Here is a 19,396-nt window from a genome sequence, read left to right as displayed (position 1 = left end):
GGATCAGAAAGTAATCTTGAAGAACCATCAATTCAATTGGCATCTTGTTTTCAACATAATATTAAAATTTCTAGTGAGAAAGTAAAAGACATTGTTTCTATGTACCCATACAAGCCAGCTGTGGATGTTTGTTTCTATAAAACATTATTTCAGTTGTTTTTTTTTTTCAACTCTTCATCTGGAAGCAAGTTTCATTTTATTTGTTTTATTTATATACTTTAGTTATGTTATGCAACATTAAGTTTTATTTTGTATAAGGTTCATTCAAAATGCTATTAACATGTAATTCGTATTAAAAACTTTGTTTATTTTCAATAAATTTTTTTAGATAGAAATGATTTTCTCTAAATAATATAGCTCTTGTTAAAAGCTGCCCATCCTTCCAGAAGCAATATAAGTTGAATTCTGTCAAAGTAGCAATAAGAAAGCTAATTATATCATCCCATCCATTTAAGTTTTCCAACGAAGTGTTTTAGGTTTCTATATTTGCGTTTAAATCCCTAAGTTAAAACTAATTTGTTGTAATTCATTTGCTTTTCGCAAAACGTTTAAATTTGTATTTACTAAAATATGGAGATAGCACAAAATAATATTAACGCGAAATATATCTATCGAAATTATCTCCGAATCGGGTCGGGCCATAATAGCAATTTGAGTAACTTACTTTTTTTTTTCAATATAAATAATTATTTTTAGAATATAGGCAAGTATTGAAAAAAGTTTTCATTACCGAAAAATATATAAAAACTTCAACTTGATTTATCTCAGTTTAAACAAATGCAGAGTTAGAACAAAATAATTCTAACCTGACGAATTGTAAATTCAAAATTAATTGGTAATTTATAAAATAATTTCAAAGTTAATGCTGGAATCAAGTTTTTTTTTCATATAAATCAAATATGTATAACCTTGTTGTCCTTTTTTTTTTGTATTGAAGTATTTTCTAAAATCTTTCATTATTTTGACCAAGTTTTTTCTACTATTTAAAAATGTAAAACAAATGTTACTTATTTTCCAGGAAAACCCACAACATCAAGTTATTACATTTAAGGAGTAAACAACCTAAACAACTAAAAAGATTTTTTCTCAACACAAGCTTCAGTATTAAACTTTTTTTTCAACATAAGTTTCAGTACTGAAGTTTTTTTTCAAAGATCAGTTTTTTAAGCACTGAAACGCCATTTAAAAGAAAAACTCATCAAGATTGTCGGCAATCTGTATGCTTCTTTTGTTTTTCAAAATGTGAAAGGCATATTTCTGATTTCATCAAGAAAAGAATTCTAGATATTTTTTCTGGAAATTCCATTCATTTTTAGGATGATAAAGTTCCTTTGGGCACATGCAATTCCTGCAGAGCAATGATACAAAAGCATGGTAAAGGAGAAAAACTTCCCAAGCTACATGACTTTAACAAAGTGATTATTAGACCACAGACCAGAGGATTTGAACCTTATAATTGTTTAATTTGCCAGGTTGGCCAACTAAAAGGACATTCTACAAAGCTCGTTTTTTCAACCGATCAAGATCTGAAAGAATCATCAAGTAGCTTTGATAAACTATGTTCAAACTGTCTCAGTGTAGTCAAAAGAGGATTAATACAAGATTGTTCACAAGCCATCAAGTTTGAAAACTTAAAGAAAATTATAGCAACTGTTTCCAGAACTGCTGAAAAAATTCAGTCCTCTGTAATAACTCAAAAGGTATCCTCTCCACAGGGCACAATTAGGTTGAGCAGAGAAGGCGGTAAAACTTTAACAGTTACTCCACGTCCCTCCAGAGCTCAGTGCATATAAGGAATTTCTCTAACTACTTTGGACATGGTTCAAGTTCAAATCAATACTGGTCTTTCAAATAAAAAGGTGCAAGAACTGGCTGTAACATTAAGCAAGACTACAAATTCAAAAATTGTTGAAACAAAATTTAGGGAAAATCTTAATGGGAGGTCGAAAAGTTGAAAGTTTATTCAAAGTTTCCAAAATCTCACTTACAAGGCCATCAACAAAAATTTATTATTTGGCGAAAGTTGTTCACTGCAAGAGTTTAGGGGATTTTTGTAACTCAATTCTTAGAGCAATCACTTCACCGCCTCTCATCAAACTAGGTATTGATGGTGGAGGATTTTTCCTCAAGTTTGGCTTGAGTGTTATCTCCGATGGTGATGTCAAAATGTCAAAAGAAGTTCAGCCTCAAATTGAAATATTCGTGTTCGGCATAATACACACATGCCTAGTATTATTTTGATCATTTTTTCTTGAACTCAAACTTTCAAACGTCTCAAACTTTATGTTGTATTCAGTTATTATTCTAACATTATCCTCAGAATATTACATGGTACCAGAAGTAAACCTGTGTTAAAAATAAAATGGAACAATTTAGACCATTAGAGGCAATGAATTTAAATGGTGATGTTTCAGGAAACTGGCGAAAATGGAAGCAGAGATGGAATATTTATAAAATAGCTTCAGGAGTCAATGACAAAAATGAAGATATTCAATGTGCCATCTTCCTTCATATGATTGGCGAAGATGCCTTAAGAGTATATGATACATTCATCATCACAAGCGAAGAAAACGATAAATTAGCACCTTTAGTTCAAAAGTTTGAATGTTATTTTAAACCAAAAAAAAACATAACTTATGAACGTTATTTATTCAATACATGTATGCAAGACAACAGATTATTTACTGACTTCTTGATTGATTTTCAAAATAAAGCTAAAACATGCGAGTTTGGAACCCTCGAAGAAAGCCTTATACGAGACAGAGTAGTCTGTGGTATCGACTCTAAAGCTGCCAGAGAACGACTACTTCGAGACACTGAGCTCGCTCTAGAAAAAATAATCAATTTTATGAGATACAATTAAAAATACAATTAAAAGCCCTCGAAAATAAAATCCAGGCAGATTCTATAAAAAAACATGGAAACAGAACTAATTTCAACTTCCTAAAGATTGATAGACCCTTACAAAAACCTTGCTATTACTGTGGATCGCAACATACTACCTCCTTTTGCCCAGCATATGGCTTAAAGTACACAGCATGTGGAAAACTAAACCATTTTGCTAAAGTATGCAGACCCAAAAATAATCGCTTTAATACTAATCGTGTTGACCAAGTTGATCAAAAGGAAGTTAACCTCAACATTGCAGAGTTATATATTCATCATGTTGCAGCATCGATGGAATGTGCTGACGATTTAACAGCAAATATTACAGTCAACAACAAAAATATAACATTTAAATTAGACACTGGAGCCCAATGTAATGTCATTTCATACAATGTCTACAACTCTTTTCCTGGAAGATCTCCTCTCAAAAAATCAATAACAAGACTAAAATCATATGGAGGAAACATTATTTCTGTACTAGGAACTTGCAATCTAACTGTTAAAAATAATAACATTTTACAAGTGTGCCAGTTTTTTGTTGTATCTCTATCTGATGCAAAACCACTTCTTGGTCTAAGTTCCTGCAAATCTCTTGAAATATTAAACATTAACGATGTTGAAATTGATAAAGCTAACATTTTAAAACATTATGGTGACGTTTTTACCGGCCTTGGTTTAGTTAAAGGAAACTATCATATCGCAGTTGCTAAAAATGCAATCCCAGTCAATTATTCACCAAGGAAAGTACCAATGACTATCCTTCCTAAACTTAAAAGCACACTTGACCGTTTAGTAAAAGCCACTGTTATCTCAAAAATTTCTAAGCTAACACCTTGGGTACACTCATTATTCATCATAGAAAAAAAAGATGGGTCCTTAAGATTATGTATTGATCCGAAAGAACTAAACAAGTCTGTTTTAAGACAATACAAAACCACTCCATCTACAGAAGAAATCTCTATCAAACTTTGCGGCAACAAAGTTTTCACTGTTAGAGACATGGCTGATTGCTATTGGCATATAAAACTAGAGTAACCTTCTTCAGAGCTATGTACATTTAACACTCCATATGGCCGATACAAATTCAACCGCATGCCATTCGGCATATCATGCGCAACGGATGCTGCACAGGAGATGATTGAACTTAATTTTGGTGATATCCCCAGTGTTTTGGCTATCCATGATGACTTGATTATTGCAGCTAAAACAAATGCCAAGCATGATACAAATTTTCAACAAATCCTACAATGAGCTCGTAAGAGAAACATCAGATTCAACCTAAAAAAAATACAATTTCGAGTATCTGAGGTCAAGTATCTTGGCAACATAATCAGCCATGAAGGCATAAGAATTGATCCTGAAAAAACTAAAGCCATATCTGCATACCCATTGCCTACATGTCAAGCGGATTTGCAACGGCTTTTAGGAATGGTCAACTATCTGCGACAATACATCCCAAACATGTCAGAGATAACAGCTCCCCTCCGCAAGCTACTTAAAAAAGACATACTCTGGTCATGGAACCATGAACATACCAGTGCTATGGAAAAAATTAAACAAGTTTTTTCATCTTCTCTTGTACTCTCATTCTTCGACACTTCAAAAGATGTCCAGATTCAGGTAGACGCATCTTCACATGGATTAGGAGCCTGTATTATGCAAGAAGGTCATCCGATCAACTATACTTCTCGTAGTTTAACCATAGCAGAACAGAGATATGTCCAGATAGAAAAAGAACTTTTAGCAATAGTTTTTGCTTGTGAACGTTTCAACCAATATACCTATGGGCGACAGGTTTCCATAGAAAGTGATCACAAACCTCTTGAATATATCTTGCACAAGCCTCTATCAGAAGCACCACCTGGCATACAAAGACTTCTGATAAGACTTCAAAAATATCAAGTTGCAGTAAAATATGTTCCAGGAAAAAATCTACATGTTGCTGACTCTCTACCACGTGCCCACCTCAACATTTTTGATGAGGATGATAATGTTACGTGTACTGCAGAAGAGTTCACAACTTTCATTAAAAAAAAGCATTAAGTTTGTGGAAAACGATCTTTGCTACCCTCCATATATCAGAGATGAGCTTTCAAGGTACAGTTTCTCAGAAGATGATGCAAAGCATTCACTTGATCTAATAAAGAAAGTTATTGAAAATTTTAATGGTGATGATGAAGTTTTTTATACACAATTTTACAAAGTTGCTGGTCAGAAAGGTTTTATGAAAAATCTCACTGATAAAACCTCAACTCTTGTAGGATATGACCTTGCAAATCACATTTTGGCTCACTTGACTAAGTCTAAAAATGCCACCTCAGATTTTAGTTATTGATGAAGAAATTAAATTTACAGATAAAGAAAAAAATTTAATTGAATATTTGGGTGGGTATGTATTTAGTACCTTTTATTGAAGGATACGTTGTTCAAAAAGTTGACAAACCAGATTTGACAAAAAACACTCTCAATTTTGTTGGCTGGAAAAATTGTAGAAAATGATTTTAATTATTTTGACTAGTGTAATCATGACACAAATAAAAAATTTACTATTTTAAAAAATCGAGGTGGTCTTTGGTTTATATCATCTGATGCTTTGTCACTGTTTAAAATAGCAGGAATAGCATTTAGAAAATCAACAAAAATTTTAAGTAAAAATGTTGACTGCAGAGTTGCTTCAAGATGTTGGGGTTTTATCTCACTTCTAAAAAATTTGCAATGTTTCTTCTACCATAATATCTGAAGAATTGTCTCTCAATCTTCTAGACCATCTTTCAACTCTTTATATTTCTGCTTACTCATTTTCCTATTCAAAGGACCTTGTAAATTTGTAAAAAATCAAATCTAAGAACAAAAGAACAAATTCGTTAAGAAAAGAAATCAAGAAAGGATCTTTGAACTCCACTAAATTTTCATAGCCATAAATGTCATTAAAAACATATTCTTGCATAGGAACTATATTGCAGCATGATGGAGAGATGCAATGATTAATAAAGTGAAAACCAAATGAAGTTAAGTAAGTTCTTATTTTAAGTATCAAATGCTATATAATTAAAAGTAGTTTAATAGTTATTTATTTTTACTATTTTATTAAAATAAGTTTATTAAAATAACTTTGAAATAAATAATGTTAAGAATTTTAAAAACTTCAACTTAAGAGATCACTTTTCAGTCTCCTAGAGAATTTTAAAGGTTAACAATGTACCTTTTGGTGCCCCAATTACCACTTACCTTAAGTTTCTACAAGCAAATTACTCTAATCGTCACATGCACAGTGTAAGACATGGTGGCAACAAAAATTTAAGTCAAAAAATCATTTTATCTCACTATTATATTTCTTATTAAAAAATAGTATTCAAGACTTGGGAATCTTTCTTGCAAATACTAAGGACAAATGTGTGTGTGTGTGTATATATATATATATACATATACATATATATATATATATATATATATATATATATATATATATATATATAGACACACACACACACACACACACATAGAGAGAAAGAGAGAGAGAGAGAGAGAGAGAGAGAGAGAGAGAGAGAGAGAGTGAGAGAGAGAGAGACACACACACACACACTCAATTATTTTATACAAATAATGCCTTTATAAGGTTTGTGGCTATGAATATAGCCGTTTTTGATTTCCTTCTTTTGATGAGTACATTTTTTGTTACAACTTCGGCGTGATAATTTCTCTTTGGTAAAGGTATTTGGTTCTAGATTATTATCAAGACTATTAGTTCCTATAATCGGTAACCTAATGTTTTCTAAGGAGAGATTTGGGCAAGTGTGAAGGCCATAGTTTAGATCTTTATAAAATAATTCAGATATCTGATCCCACAAAATGTGATTATCAGTATTTCACATATATCGCGTCTTTGTTTACAAACTGTGTGCAACAGTTAGTAGACTGGGTTCTAAAAAAACTCTAACAATAAGATAAACAAAAGCGCTATTCAACTGGCCAGACCAGAGTTGATAACGCCTCCCGGCGGCAAAGTAACTTTCTGCCGAAAGGCCGACTTTTTTTGGAGGCGAAAGCCACTGGCGGCGGCCGTCAGAAGATATTTCGGAGGCAAGTTGGTTTAGAGACCACCTCCAGTGGCTTCTGCCTCCCGATTGGCGGCAGCAGCCAGAACTTATTTTTGGAGGCAGAATGTTTTGAAGGCCGCCGCCAATCGGGAGGCGAAAGCCACTGGGGGCCGCCGTCAGAAGATATTTTGGAGGCAAGATGATTTGGAGACCGCCTTCAGTGGCTTTCGCCTCCGATTGGCAGCAGCAGCGAGAACTTATTTTTGGAGGCAGAAAGTTTTGGATGCCGCCGCCAATCGGGAGGCAAAAGCCACTGAGGGCCGCCGTCAGAAGATACTTTGGAGGCAAGTTAAATTGGAGATCGCCTTCAATGGTTTCCGCCTCCCGATTGGTAGCAGCAGCCAGAATTTATTTTTGGAGGCAGAATGTTTTGGATGCCGCTGCCAATCGGAAGGCGAAAGCCACTGGGGGCCGCCGTCAGAAGATATTTTGGAGGCAAGTTGATTTGGAGATCGCCTTCAGTGGCTTCCGCCTCCCGATTGGCAGCAGCAGCCAGAATTTATTTTTGGAGGCAGAATGTTTTGGATGCCGCCGCCAATCGGAAGGCGAAAGCCACTGGGGGCCGCCGTCAGAAGATATTTTGGAAGCAAGTTGGTTTAGAGACCGCCTCCAGTGGCTTCTGCCTCCCAACTAGCGGCGAAAGCCATACTGAAGTTGTTATTTTAGTCTCCCGCCGTCAGAAGAAATGAAAACAAAGGGTGTTGCCATGTTTGTCAATAAAGGAAAAGGAGCAGGAGTTTTTGATTGCTCGTAATTTTGCTCATTATTGATTGCTCTCGATTTTTAAAAGTGATAAAGAATTTGTTAAAACAATCGATAGCAAGGGAAAAAACAGCTTGGTTGTCGTTTGAGGCTGTCGTAAAAAACTCTCTTGGAAATAAAAAAGAAGAAAACTCTGCTGTTTAATTGTTAGAAAGTTGAAAGCCTTTTGTGCTCTTCGATGCGAAATAAGTATAAAACTTCGTTTTATAAATAGGCATCTTAAACAGTTTTTTGGTCAAGATAATTATTTAAAGGAGAGCGGTCCCACCAATATCTTAAGAAAATGGATGATCGTTATCAAGGACGTTTGGAAAAACACATGATGGCAGACCACTGTCCAAAAGTACTGTCCAACTTTCTTTTGTCAACTTGCTTGATGCAAGTTGACAAAAGAAAAGAGCTACAAGCAAAAGTTTCTTCCCGATTAAATATTTATGAGAAAACGATTTGTTCAAATCCTTTTCAAAATTAAAATTTACGTTACTTTTTTATAAATTTATAAAAGGTTTGACTTTGATAGGATGATGTTTATGCTATAAATTGTTTATTTTAAACATGTTATTGACTTTTTTTTCATCTTTTAATTTTATAAAAAATAAAATCTTTCAAAATATACCCTGGAATTTCCAAATAAGTTTCAATTCAGAGATACTTCGGAAAAAATGTGCTAACTACCTAAAATTTGCAAAAATTAAAAAATTCTATGCAAAAAATCTGATGTGACATTAAATGGAATCCTTTTTTTTATTGCTTTTATTATAATATAATTCAAGCTTATTGGAAGACTAATATTATTTTGTCAATTTAAAACTTAAGATAGTAAATAAAAACTTTTTTTCGATACTCTCCAGTTAGATACTTTAGACTTGATAAGTTTTTCCACCATCCTGACGATATTATACAAAATTTAAAAACGATAAAAAATGACGTTCTTCAAGAAAAAAAAAGTATAAAAGTATTTTTTAATGACGTCAAACACCACAACACTGTGATTGTTTTCATTGTGGTTTTTTTAATCATAACTTGTTAAGGACTAAATGTTTTTTTTTATTAATCAAGGACTTGCCTTGTCATTATTTTCTAATGTTTCAGTTAGCAATGTTAATGCAAGTTGAATATAGTTATTTAGCTATCAGCAGAGTTTATAAAAGACGGAAAAATTCTCAACTACACTTTTCTTTCGCAGCCATTGGCGTCCGCCTCCCCAAAATAAGGAAATCTTGAATATCGTTTTATAACATTAATTGCCAAATTTTGAGTATTTTAACAAAATTATGACTTTGTCAGAGATTGGTTTTTATTAAAAGTTATCGAATAAAATATTTTGGTACTTTTTTCTATTACATAAACTTAAATAAAAATTAATTTAATCATCGAAACAAAAGTCAATTTTACTGAGTGTTCAAAGACAAGAATTAAAGTTTAGGTTATGTTTTATATTCCATTTTAAAACAAGTAACATAAAATAGAATCTTTTTTTATATATGATTAACGTAATAAAGAGAATTTAACTTTGTCAAGCAAATCCAAATTTTGTCTAACTACTAAAATCGCGTTTAATGTTTCATCCGAAAGCCGAGTTCTCAAATGGGTGTAGACCATTGCAAAGCTACTAAAATCTCGTTCAACTTTGACCTGAGAAAATGCAGCACCAAAAACAACTTGAGAAATATTGTAAAGTTCCTTCCAGTTAGGATCATCACGTTTTAAGTGCCAATATTCAAGAATATTAAAATTCTCATTCACACCAATACGTGGCTCACTATATACAATATTTGTTATTTGCTGATGAATTCTTTTGTTTTGTATAAAATCTATGCTTTGACGTTGACCTCCTCCTGAAAGAAGAGATACCAATTATTTGTTTATCAAACAACAAGTATTGTCTAATCGAACTGATTATCGAATCATTAAAAGTTTCAAAGTTTTTCAAACACTTAAAAGATAAAAACTTTTATTTAAAATTTGACTTTTTGACCTTAAATCAATAAAAGGTTAAACTACTTTTGTTTGGTTTGTGAAGAAAAAAAAAAAAAAAAAAATGGAAGAAACGAATAATACTCTACGATGACGAAAATCATTAAAATCAAGTTATTGAGTAGTATTGAAATTTTATTGACACACAGTGTGGAAATTCTTGATTTTTTAATGTAATTGAATAAAATTTGTTTAATGAACCGCTTGATATCAAATACTGGTTAAATATCAATTACTGAATGATAGTAAAATCTCTACCTGAAAGTTGAGTCAAGCGTTCTTCATCTTCATCTCGTAAGTTTTCAGGCTGTCGAGCAATTTCAGCAAGTTGTCTTTGTGAGTTTGCAAAGTGATAAATCTTCAGTAAATGATCTACTCCACGGCTTCTCAATAAGTCGTTGAAAACTTCATGGCTAGCACTATTCCATGCAAAACGAGGATCCAGTAAGAGAGCAGCGATGAAAGCATCACATTCAAAAAACCTTTGTGAACGTAAATTTAAAGCTTCCAGAAGTTTAGATGTGAAATTATTTTGTCCATCGGCAATCTTTTCTAAATTCATCACCATTCTCATCCATCGTAAAAAGAAGTCCAACATGGTATAGTCTGATCTTTGAAAATCCTTCATTGCATAAAATATCGGCTCGAATGTTCTTGCATATTCCTCAATAAATTTCCAGGTTTCATCATTTAATCTTAGCTCGCGGTTATTTCGATTAGTCCCGATTTGTTCATATATCGCGAGTTTTTCAAACATGTCTGATACCATGATGTAAGTACTACTCCATCTCGGAGCAATATCTTTGCGTGGTCTCTTGAGATCAGCAAAAATTGCATCATATTTAGGCGCTTGTGTATTTGTTATAAATTTTCTTATTTCAGCAAGAGTGGCTTCAAACGGCTCTGTTACGTCTTTTTCAGCTAATTGGCAAACATGCGCTCCACAAAACATATTGGTACAGATTGCACCAATATTATTTTCTAACACATTTACTTTTCTCTCTTGTTCTTGAGTATGTGATAGCCTTTCGATCCCATCGTCTGTATCTTCAGAATTTCCTACAAGTTCTTCTTCAAAATTGACTCGGTCAAGCAGATCGAAATCTTCAAAATCAAACTGTTGTGCTTCCTCAACAAATTCATTACAAACGATCATTTGATTTTGCATTTCTCTGATAGCATCAGAAGCTTTGATCATGTTTTTACCTTGATCCGAACAAGTTGAGTAAATATCATCTGCCCCGTTCCCTACTTTCGCAATCAGAGTAATTAGCTGATCAGCTAAAACCGCTCCAAGTTGCCGTCCGTGCTGAGTGAGCATTCCCAAAGTTCGATCGTGCAATTTTCCATCTTTTGTATACCGAATACTTGCAGAAAAAACGTTTGTATTGAAACGAGAGGCTGAGTCAAACATTAATGACGGATATACATTTTCTATATCCTTTGTAATAATTTCATAAATTTGGTCAGCAGCTTAAAGAATAAATTCTTTTGCTTTTTGACGATTCCATCTCACACCAAAAGCTTGAAGAGCCTTTCTAATCATCTCATTCTTCCCCATGTCATCAGCGACTGTCATAGGCAAATTTCTCATCAGAATCGATTTTATGAAGTCTCTTACTGTATCGTTGATATCGAAGTCAAATTTAACTTTTTTACGCGAAACGAAAATAGCATTTTCTTCACCGCTACCCTCATAATGATTACTATTTCGAACTCTCCTCCTTTCCGAAATTCCTGGTTCTAAAGCAATATCCTTGTGTTTTGAATGCAAATGGTTTTTGAGATGAGAAACATTTCCGGCAAGAATTGCTGGCTTTTGTTCTGCGCACACTTTGCATTTCCATCTGTTATTTTCAGTCGAAAAATATTCTTTTACTCGTGTGTTTTGCATTCTTATCTTAATCAATCTCTCAGAAAAAAAGGTTAACTAAAAAAAAATAAAAAATACTATTGCTTATTACTCGAACCTTAATGAATAAGAAATTCGAACAATGAAAATTCCATCGTTTAGAGACGCTTTTCAAAAAAACTTTATCGTACCGGTAAAGTGCGAGATTTTGACTCCCACTTTTTTTTTACTTAGTAAAAATCTCATACTAAGTTTTTACTGTATTTTTATGTACAAACTTATTTTGCAACCACGTATTTTGCCAATACTTTTAAACGTTGCAACGTGTGGGGAAACCTATAGGGTAAATAATTAGTAAGAAAGCGACAAGGTAAACAGTTTATATATTTATAGTTGTTTAAAATAATTGCATTGAGTTTTCAATTGTGTTTTGTGGTGGTGCGATACTAGCTTAGTTTGGATGTACTTTTGTATGGTGCAGTTTTCAACTAAAAAAAAATTCAAAATTTTTAAAGAATCTTTTTTTAAATTTTTGTTTAGAGGAAAGTTATTTGGTGTAAAGAAGAGCAACACCACATAATTAAGTTTTTGAATGATGCTTATGATATTTCCAATGAGGCAAATGCATTATCTGGCCGCATAGGCATCAATTCAACCACAGAAAATATTAAAAAATTTTTTGGTAAAGAATGGTAAAGTACAATGCCACTTTTGTTTCAAGATGTAATAACTTTCAAAAAGCTGAAAAAAAGAACCTTCAAGTGAAACCATTGTTACAAATCGTTTCAGTTTAAAAAGTTAACATAAAAAAAGTTATGATTGATTTGACTCGATTGTCATAAGTAATATGTTATTTTCAAAAATTTTGAATTTTTTTAAGTTAAAAACTGCACCACACGACAAAAGTGTAAGCCAAATTAAGCTAGTATCACACAATTGGTAACATAAAATGAATATAAGTAGTATAAACAACTATAAATATATAAACTGTTTACCTTATCGCCAGATTTACCTAGATGACACAACTCATTATTATCAACTATGAATAACTTTGTTTTTCTTCGAAAATTTTATTTATCAACACCATTTACTAATAGCTGTCTTTGGATTATTTTGTCTTTTAAAAAAATACAAACGTCAACTAATTCAGTATGCGGCGTTTAATTTTTAATAATAAAATGCATTTAAAAATCTAAAAGAGAAAAGTTTAATTTTATTCGTACGAAATGGAATCGCTTCTTTATTGCTTTTCAAGAAACCACAATCTTTAAAGCGATTAAAAGTAATGACAAAATACAACGCGGTCGCAAATGACATGTTGCCGCAAAATACATGTTGCCGCTAAATGCACGTTAGCCACAAAATACGTGTTTGCCGCAAAATATTCTAACTAGGGGATAAATACCTGATGATGACCGTATAGTAAGTTTTATGAGATTTTTACTACTTACTATTTTACTAAAACGTGGTAGTAAAAATTTTATTGCAAACTGGAAAACTCAACAAGTAAAAAAAATCTCCTTAATATAATATTTGATTCGACGATTGCGCATTTTCCATTTTCAAAAAAAAAAAAAAAGAAAAAATCAATCTTCATAAAAATTTTGATTATTGAAAAAATTCAATTAAAACCGACATTAATTTCTAAAATTTTTAATGACCATTTAAGAATATTGGGTTTGTCAAGAATTTTTAACAATATCTAATGAGTAAAATTAAGAATTTAATGTTATGGTTGAAAAATGACAGTTTTAATTCAACCGATGAACGACTTGTTCAAAAGTTCAAACTTTGATCAAAAAACTAACAAGTCACTTTCTATTAAGTTTTGTCGAAAAGATTTTTTAGCCTATGGCATGGATTTAATATTTCCAACTTTTAACTCTTGTTTTAAATATAAAACTTCAAATTTTGTTAATAGCTATAAAAAAACAAAAAACCACTCTGACAAAATCATAATTTTTTAATAGTCAAAGTTTGGCAATAAATTTCATATAAAACACAATTTTGATGTCAATTTTACAATATTTGAATCCAATTAATCTTTAAATTGGTTGTTAATTTAAAAACAAACGTTTTTAAATTAACAAGCAATTTAAAGATTTAATTTTTTTTAATTAAAATCTTGTCCCTTTGTTTTCAACTTCAGGCGGCGGGAGGCAAAAATTTCGCTTCCAGTTTAGCGGCTGCAGCCAACTGGGAGGTCGAAGCCACTGGAAGCGGTCTCCAAATCATCTTACTTTCAAAAAATCTTCTTACGGCTGCCGCCAGTGGCATCCGCCTCCCGATTGGCGGCGGCCTCCAAAACATTCAGCCTCTATAAAAAAATTCTAGCGGCAGCAGTTAATTGGGAGGCCAAAGCCACAGGAGGCGGCCACCAAATCAACTTACTTTCGAAATATCTTCTGACGGCGGTCGCCAGTGGCTTCCTTCTCCCGATTGGCGGCGGCCTTCAAAACATTCTGTCTCCAAAAATAAGTTCTGGCTGCTGCTGCCAATCGGGAGGCGAAAGCCACTGAAGGCAATCTCCAAATCAACTTGCCTCCAAAATATCTTTTGACGGCGGACCCCAGTGGCTTTCGCCTCCCGATTGGCGGCGGCATCCAAAACATTCTGCCTCCAAAAATAAGTTCTGGCTGCTGCCGCCAATCGGGAGGCAAAAGCCACTGAAGGCGGTCTCCAAATCAACTTGCCTCCAAAATATCTTCTGACGGCGGTCCCCAGTGGCTTTCGCCTCCCGATTGGCGGTGGCATCCAAAAAATTCTGCCTCCAAAACAAAGTTCTAACGGCGGCCTCCAATTGGGAGGCGGAAGCATCTGGAGGTGGAAGCCAGAACATTCTGCAGGCAAAAAAAGCTTTGGGAAGCGGCCGCCAATAGCTGCGGAAGAAACGCGGAGGCGAGAAGATTTTTGCCGTTTATCATCTCTGGGCCAGACTATGTATTTTATGACTATGGATTAAGGTTTTTCACGGAAGCAAAAGTTAAATTTTCGATAAAAAAAAAAAAAGTTTTCGAAACTCTATTTTGTTTCGGTAAGTTCGAAATAATTTCAAGCTAATTAATTTTGCATCGAAACGATTCTTTCATTTCGAAATTGTCAAATTTGTTTCGAAATATTTTTGCGATTTCGAAATTCTAAAAATATTACCGAAACAATTTTTCACTTTCGAAATTCTTAAATTTGCTTCGAAATATTTTTGTGATTTCGAAATTCTGAAAATAATACCGAAACGATTTTTTACCTTCGAAATTCTAAAATTTGCTTCGAAATATTTTTGCAGGGATTAGAACCCTAAAGGTTCTTTTACAGGGATTAGAACCTTCAGGATAAGATAGGGGTTTGATATTTTGTGACATTTTGTGGAAAAGGGAGGAGGGGGATCTGAAAAGTTTTTTGCGTGACATAATTTGCGAATGACAACTTACATCTACACGGTGAAATGTTTCATATAAAATATTAGCCCTCTCAAAGTGAATAAAACCTACCTATAGCAAAAGCTACTTAAGTGTTTTTGTTTACAATTTAAATTGTAAATTTTGAACGTAGAATTTTTAAAATTTTTACTATTCAAACTTTTACTTATTAATTATTGAATGAAGATGCTTAAAAGCATCTTCATTTAATAATTAATATGATGGAGGGAGATACTATATTTTAATTTCTTATTTAATATAAAAGGAAAGAGGGTAAATATTTTATTCCGGCTCTGAAAAAACTACATTCTATTCAACAGTCATATTTGCTTTTGTTTACAAAATAAAATTAAAAAGATTTATAATGTTCAATCAAATAAAAAGATATTAAAAATACATGTATAAGTACTATTATTTAACTAAATCGACTTTAATTCGATTAGTAGAAAATCCAAAGTCGATTACATCGACTCTTAGTTTTTTCAAAGTCGACTAATTTCGACTTTTAGTCGATTTAGTCTAAGTCGATAACAACACCAGTTTAAACACTTTTTAATTTTAAATTTGCATAACGTAAGTTTAAACTTTAGATTTAGAATTTTTATAGAATTTTATAGAATTTTATAAAATTTTATAGAATTTATATAAAAGTTCGTGCGCTTTTCCTAAATGATATAATTATGATATTTAAAAGTTATAATATGCAATTCCTTTAAGGCCTGTAACGCACGTATATGAAATCATTGTTGCAACGTAATTGGCTAATTACTCTCTTGCGATTATTTAGATGAGATTTACAACAATTTCAAACAATTATATTTATACCTTAGCAATCTTTTTGTTACATAACTCAAAATTTTAGTTCGAGTTGTTGAGGCAAATTCAAGATATTAGGCTTTAAAGATTTACTAAAAACACGTGTTTTACAACACATTTTTGGCCATTATGGATAGTAAAAGTAAAAAAAAAAAAGATAGCTGTTTTTTATTTTAATATAAATTTTTTCTCATCAAAAAAAAAAAAATCATAATTTTGATTACTAAAAAAAACAACTTGTTATCAGTTGTGTGCCACCTTAAATTTACCAAGATAGTATTATTTTGCTATATATTCATATATACGTATAATACATCTTTATATATTATTCATATATATGTATATATAGCAAATTATTATATATATATATATATAATATATATATATATATGTATATACATACATACATACATACATACATACATACATACATACATACATACATACATACATACATACATACATACATACATACATACATACATACATACATACATACATACATACATACATACAGACATACATACATACATACATACATACATACATACATACATACAGACATACATACATACATACATATATATATATATATATATATATATATATATATATATATATATATATATATATATATATATATATATATATATATATATATATATATATATATATATATATATATATATATATATATATACATATATATATAATAAAAAGTCTACTTGCCGAAATACCCCGTTGTAAATTATTTAGGCACCCGGTTATTTTAATATTATTATGCAAATAAAATATAAGGTATTAAAATTACTTTTTGGAATAAATTTAACTTTCCAAAATTCTTTTTTTTTCTTCTTGTAATTAATTTAACTTTTCGAAATTCTTTTTTTTCTTTGGAAATTAGTTTCACATTTCAAAATTCTGTTTTTTCTTTCGAAATTAATATCAGTTTTCGAAATACGCTTTGTTTTTCGAAGCTAATTTCTTTTTTCGAAATTCTGTTTTTTCTTTCGAAATTAATTTCACTTTTCGAAGTGCAATTTTTTATTTTGAAATTAATTTCACATTTCGAAATTCCTTTTTTATTTCCGAAATTAATTTGGCTAGTTCAATTATTTTCATAAGTTTTTATAGATTTCGAAAAAAAAGAAGTATTTCGGTACCGTTTTAATCGAAAATTTTCGAAAATTGCAATTTCGATAATGAACCACACTATGGATAAAGTAACTACTTCACACGTTGACAAATTACTAAACAAATTACACCAAGGTAAAGGAAATTAGATGTCGGCATGAACAGATTTTCATCATTTTTCCAAGATAAACATTTGTAAGTTTGGGAACTTTTTTCTTGTAAAGTTCCGTCAATAATAAAATAGACCTGTAAGGATAATTTTATAATGACTAAAAAAAGTATAGCAAAGTATAAAAAAGATTAAATAAAATTTTTTGTCAAGCTCTGGCTTCATTCAACTCCATGGTCCTTCATTCACCAGCCTTAATTTTTCTGATTATTCGCCATTTTTTGCCTCGACTACTCTATAAGCTCCATAATATATATTCCACTATGCATTATTTTTTAGTAGGTGTATTTTCTAATGGGATTTTTTATAATTCGCTTGATAACGCAAAACCTTTTAAAAAGTTATTTAAACTTATAATTATCTTGCAAAATGCGGCCAGATATTTCATGTTTTCGTTTTTCATATTTCATATATTATTTCATTTGTCATAAAAGGCACATATTAACCCATTTGTTTTTTTCAAATAAAAATTAGTTAATATATAGCTGGTAAACCATGTTATGTTAATATTAAATACTTAGTTATTCTTGCGGTTTGCCATAAATTGGTTTTGCTAAATTCGTTAAAACTGTGGCAAATTATTTTTTTCTTTATTTTATTTACATTTATTTTAAGTATAAGTTATTTATCCTTAACTGCATATATTTCTGTTGTTAAACATAAAAATAGAAAATTCTATAATATTTATAAACTAGAAGTCTACAGCAATATAGTAGATGGAATAGTTCCCTGGACATGAAATAATTGTGCTTTAGGTAGCTACAAAACTAGTTGATATTTTGTATTATTTATTATATCTCTAGTTATAAATGTACTAAAGTAGTTAAGTAAATGATCTCAATTTCTATATCATCATCAGCATTATTTCTTAAAATATTAGGAATATCTAGCTGTATAAAATTAAGCTTAAAACCTGATTCTATTGCTGTTATCTTGAATAACTAAAAGGAAGTTGATGTGATTGGCAAGGGCGGGGAAAAAATAATTGGGCAAAAAATTAATTGATTGCAATTAATTGATTGCAATTAATTGATTGCAATTAATTGATTGCAATTAATTGATTGCAATTAATTGATTGCAATTAATTGATTGCAATTAATTGATTGCAATTAATTGATTGCAATTAATTGATTGCAATTAATTGATTGCAATTAATTGATTGCAATTAATTGATTGCAATTAATTGATTGCAATTAATTGATTGCAATTAATTGATTGCAATTAATTGATTGCAATTAATTGATTGCAATTAATTGATTGCAATTAATTTGTTTGCAATTAATTGATTGCAACTAATTGATTGAAAAATTTTTAATACCAATTAATTGATTGAAAATATTTTTTTAACCAATTAATTAATTGGGTCAGAATTGCAATTAATTGATAATTTTGCCATTAATTTTATTTACGGAGATTATATTATACTTTTATGTAATTTTTAGTTTAGCACTGTATTTAACCATAAAAAGTTAAAGATAGAATGACGCATAAGCAATAATACGCATGTATAAATATTTCGAGCTGTACACGCATATAAGGTTAAGGATAGATTGACCAATAATACGCATGTATACGCATGTTCATTTCAATTGTGCTATTAATTATGTTTATATGTGCACATAAAGTAAAAAAATTTCTTTTTAGGATTTTTATAAATCTCGCTAACAATTAATACAAAAGAAATAGTCAACATTTACTTCAAGAAAGATGTAGCTAATGACAGTAATTGGACCTGTAAGTGCGGAAAAAAACTACGCCAGAAAACAGGATAGATCAATTTATTTAATCATGTTAAAAGTATGCATCCAGAATATATTGAATATAATACTTCTTTAACTTCAACACAACAGCCGATTACACAGTTTAGTGGTTTTACTCATATTCCAGGACCAATAATACCAAAGAGTACCGACAATATGTATTCATGGATAGAATGGGTGACTTGTGGCCTTAAACCATTTTCATTTGTAGAAAACTCTCTCACGCAAAAATACTCTAAATTAGAAAATATTTCCATAAAAACCATGAAAAAGTACATGAATTTGCTGACTTAAAAAGTTGATGTAGAAATTGCTAACATAGTTCCAGAAAATTTTGCAATTATTTTTGATTGATGGTCAAACGGAAGTACGCACTATGCAAGGCCGGATTAAGGGTCTTGGGGGCCGGGAGCCGAAAAATATTTGGGGCCCCATTCCTAAAAAAGTGTATTTTAAAATGAATGCAAAAAACATAAGATTACTTTTTTATTTAAATAGAAACTTTTCTTGCTTTCACATTTGCAAAA

General features: G+C 31.2%; 1 protein-coding gene across 1 annotated transcript; it reads left to right on the top strand.

Annotated features, from left to right (window-relative positions):
- Positions 1 to 2,400: 2,400 nt before the first annotated feature.
- Positions 2,401 to 3,921, top strand: LOC149884372 (uncharacterized). The gene has a single exon (XM_090098753.1). It carries the CDS (start codon positions 3,178 to 3,180, stop codon positions 3,919 to 3,921), a length of 744 nt encoding a protein of 247 aa, XP_089954879.1. The 5' UTR covers positions 2,401 to 3,177.
- The last annotated feature ends 15,475 nt before the right edge of the window (positions 3,922 to 19,396 follow it).

This window comes from Hydra viridissima, unplaced genomic scaffold, assembly GCF_058129835.1.
Source record: "Hydra viridissima isolate aposymbiotic clone 2 unplaced genomic scaffold, HvirCarnegie_v1 scaffold_9, whole genome shotgun sequence".
NCBI lineage: Eukaryota > Metazoa > Cnidaria > Hydrozoa > Anthoathecata > Hydridae > Hydra > Hydra viridissima.
This window is presented reverse-complemented; position numbering and strand designations above follow the sequence as displayed.

Bases quoted from the DNA above. Each gene is read 5' to 3' on its own strand.
- LOC149884372 (XM_090098753.1), top strand. From the start codon at position 3,178: ATGGAATGTGCTGACGATTTAACAGCAAATATTACAGTCAACAACAAA.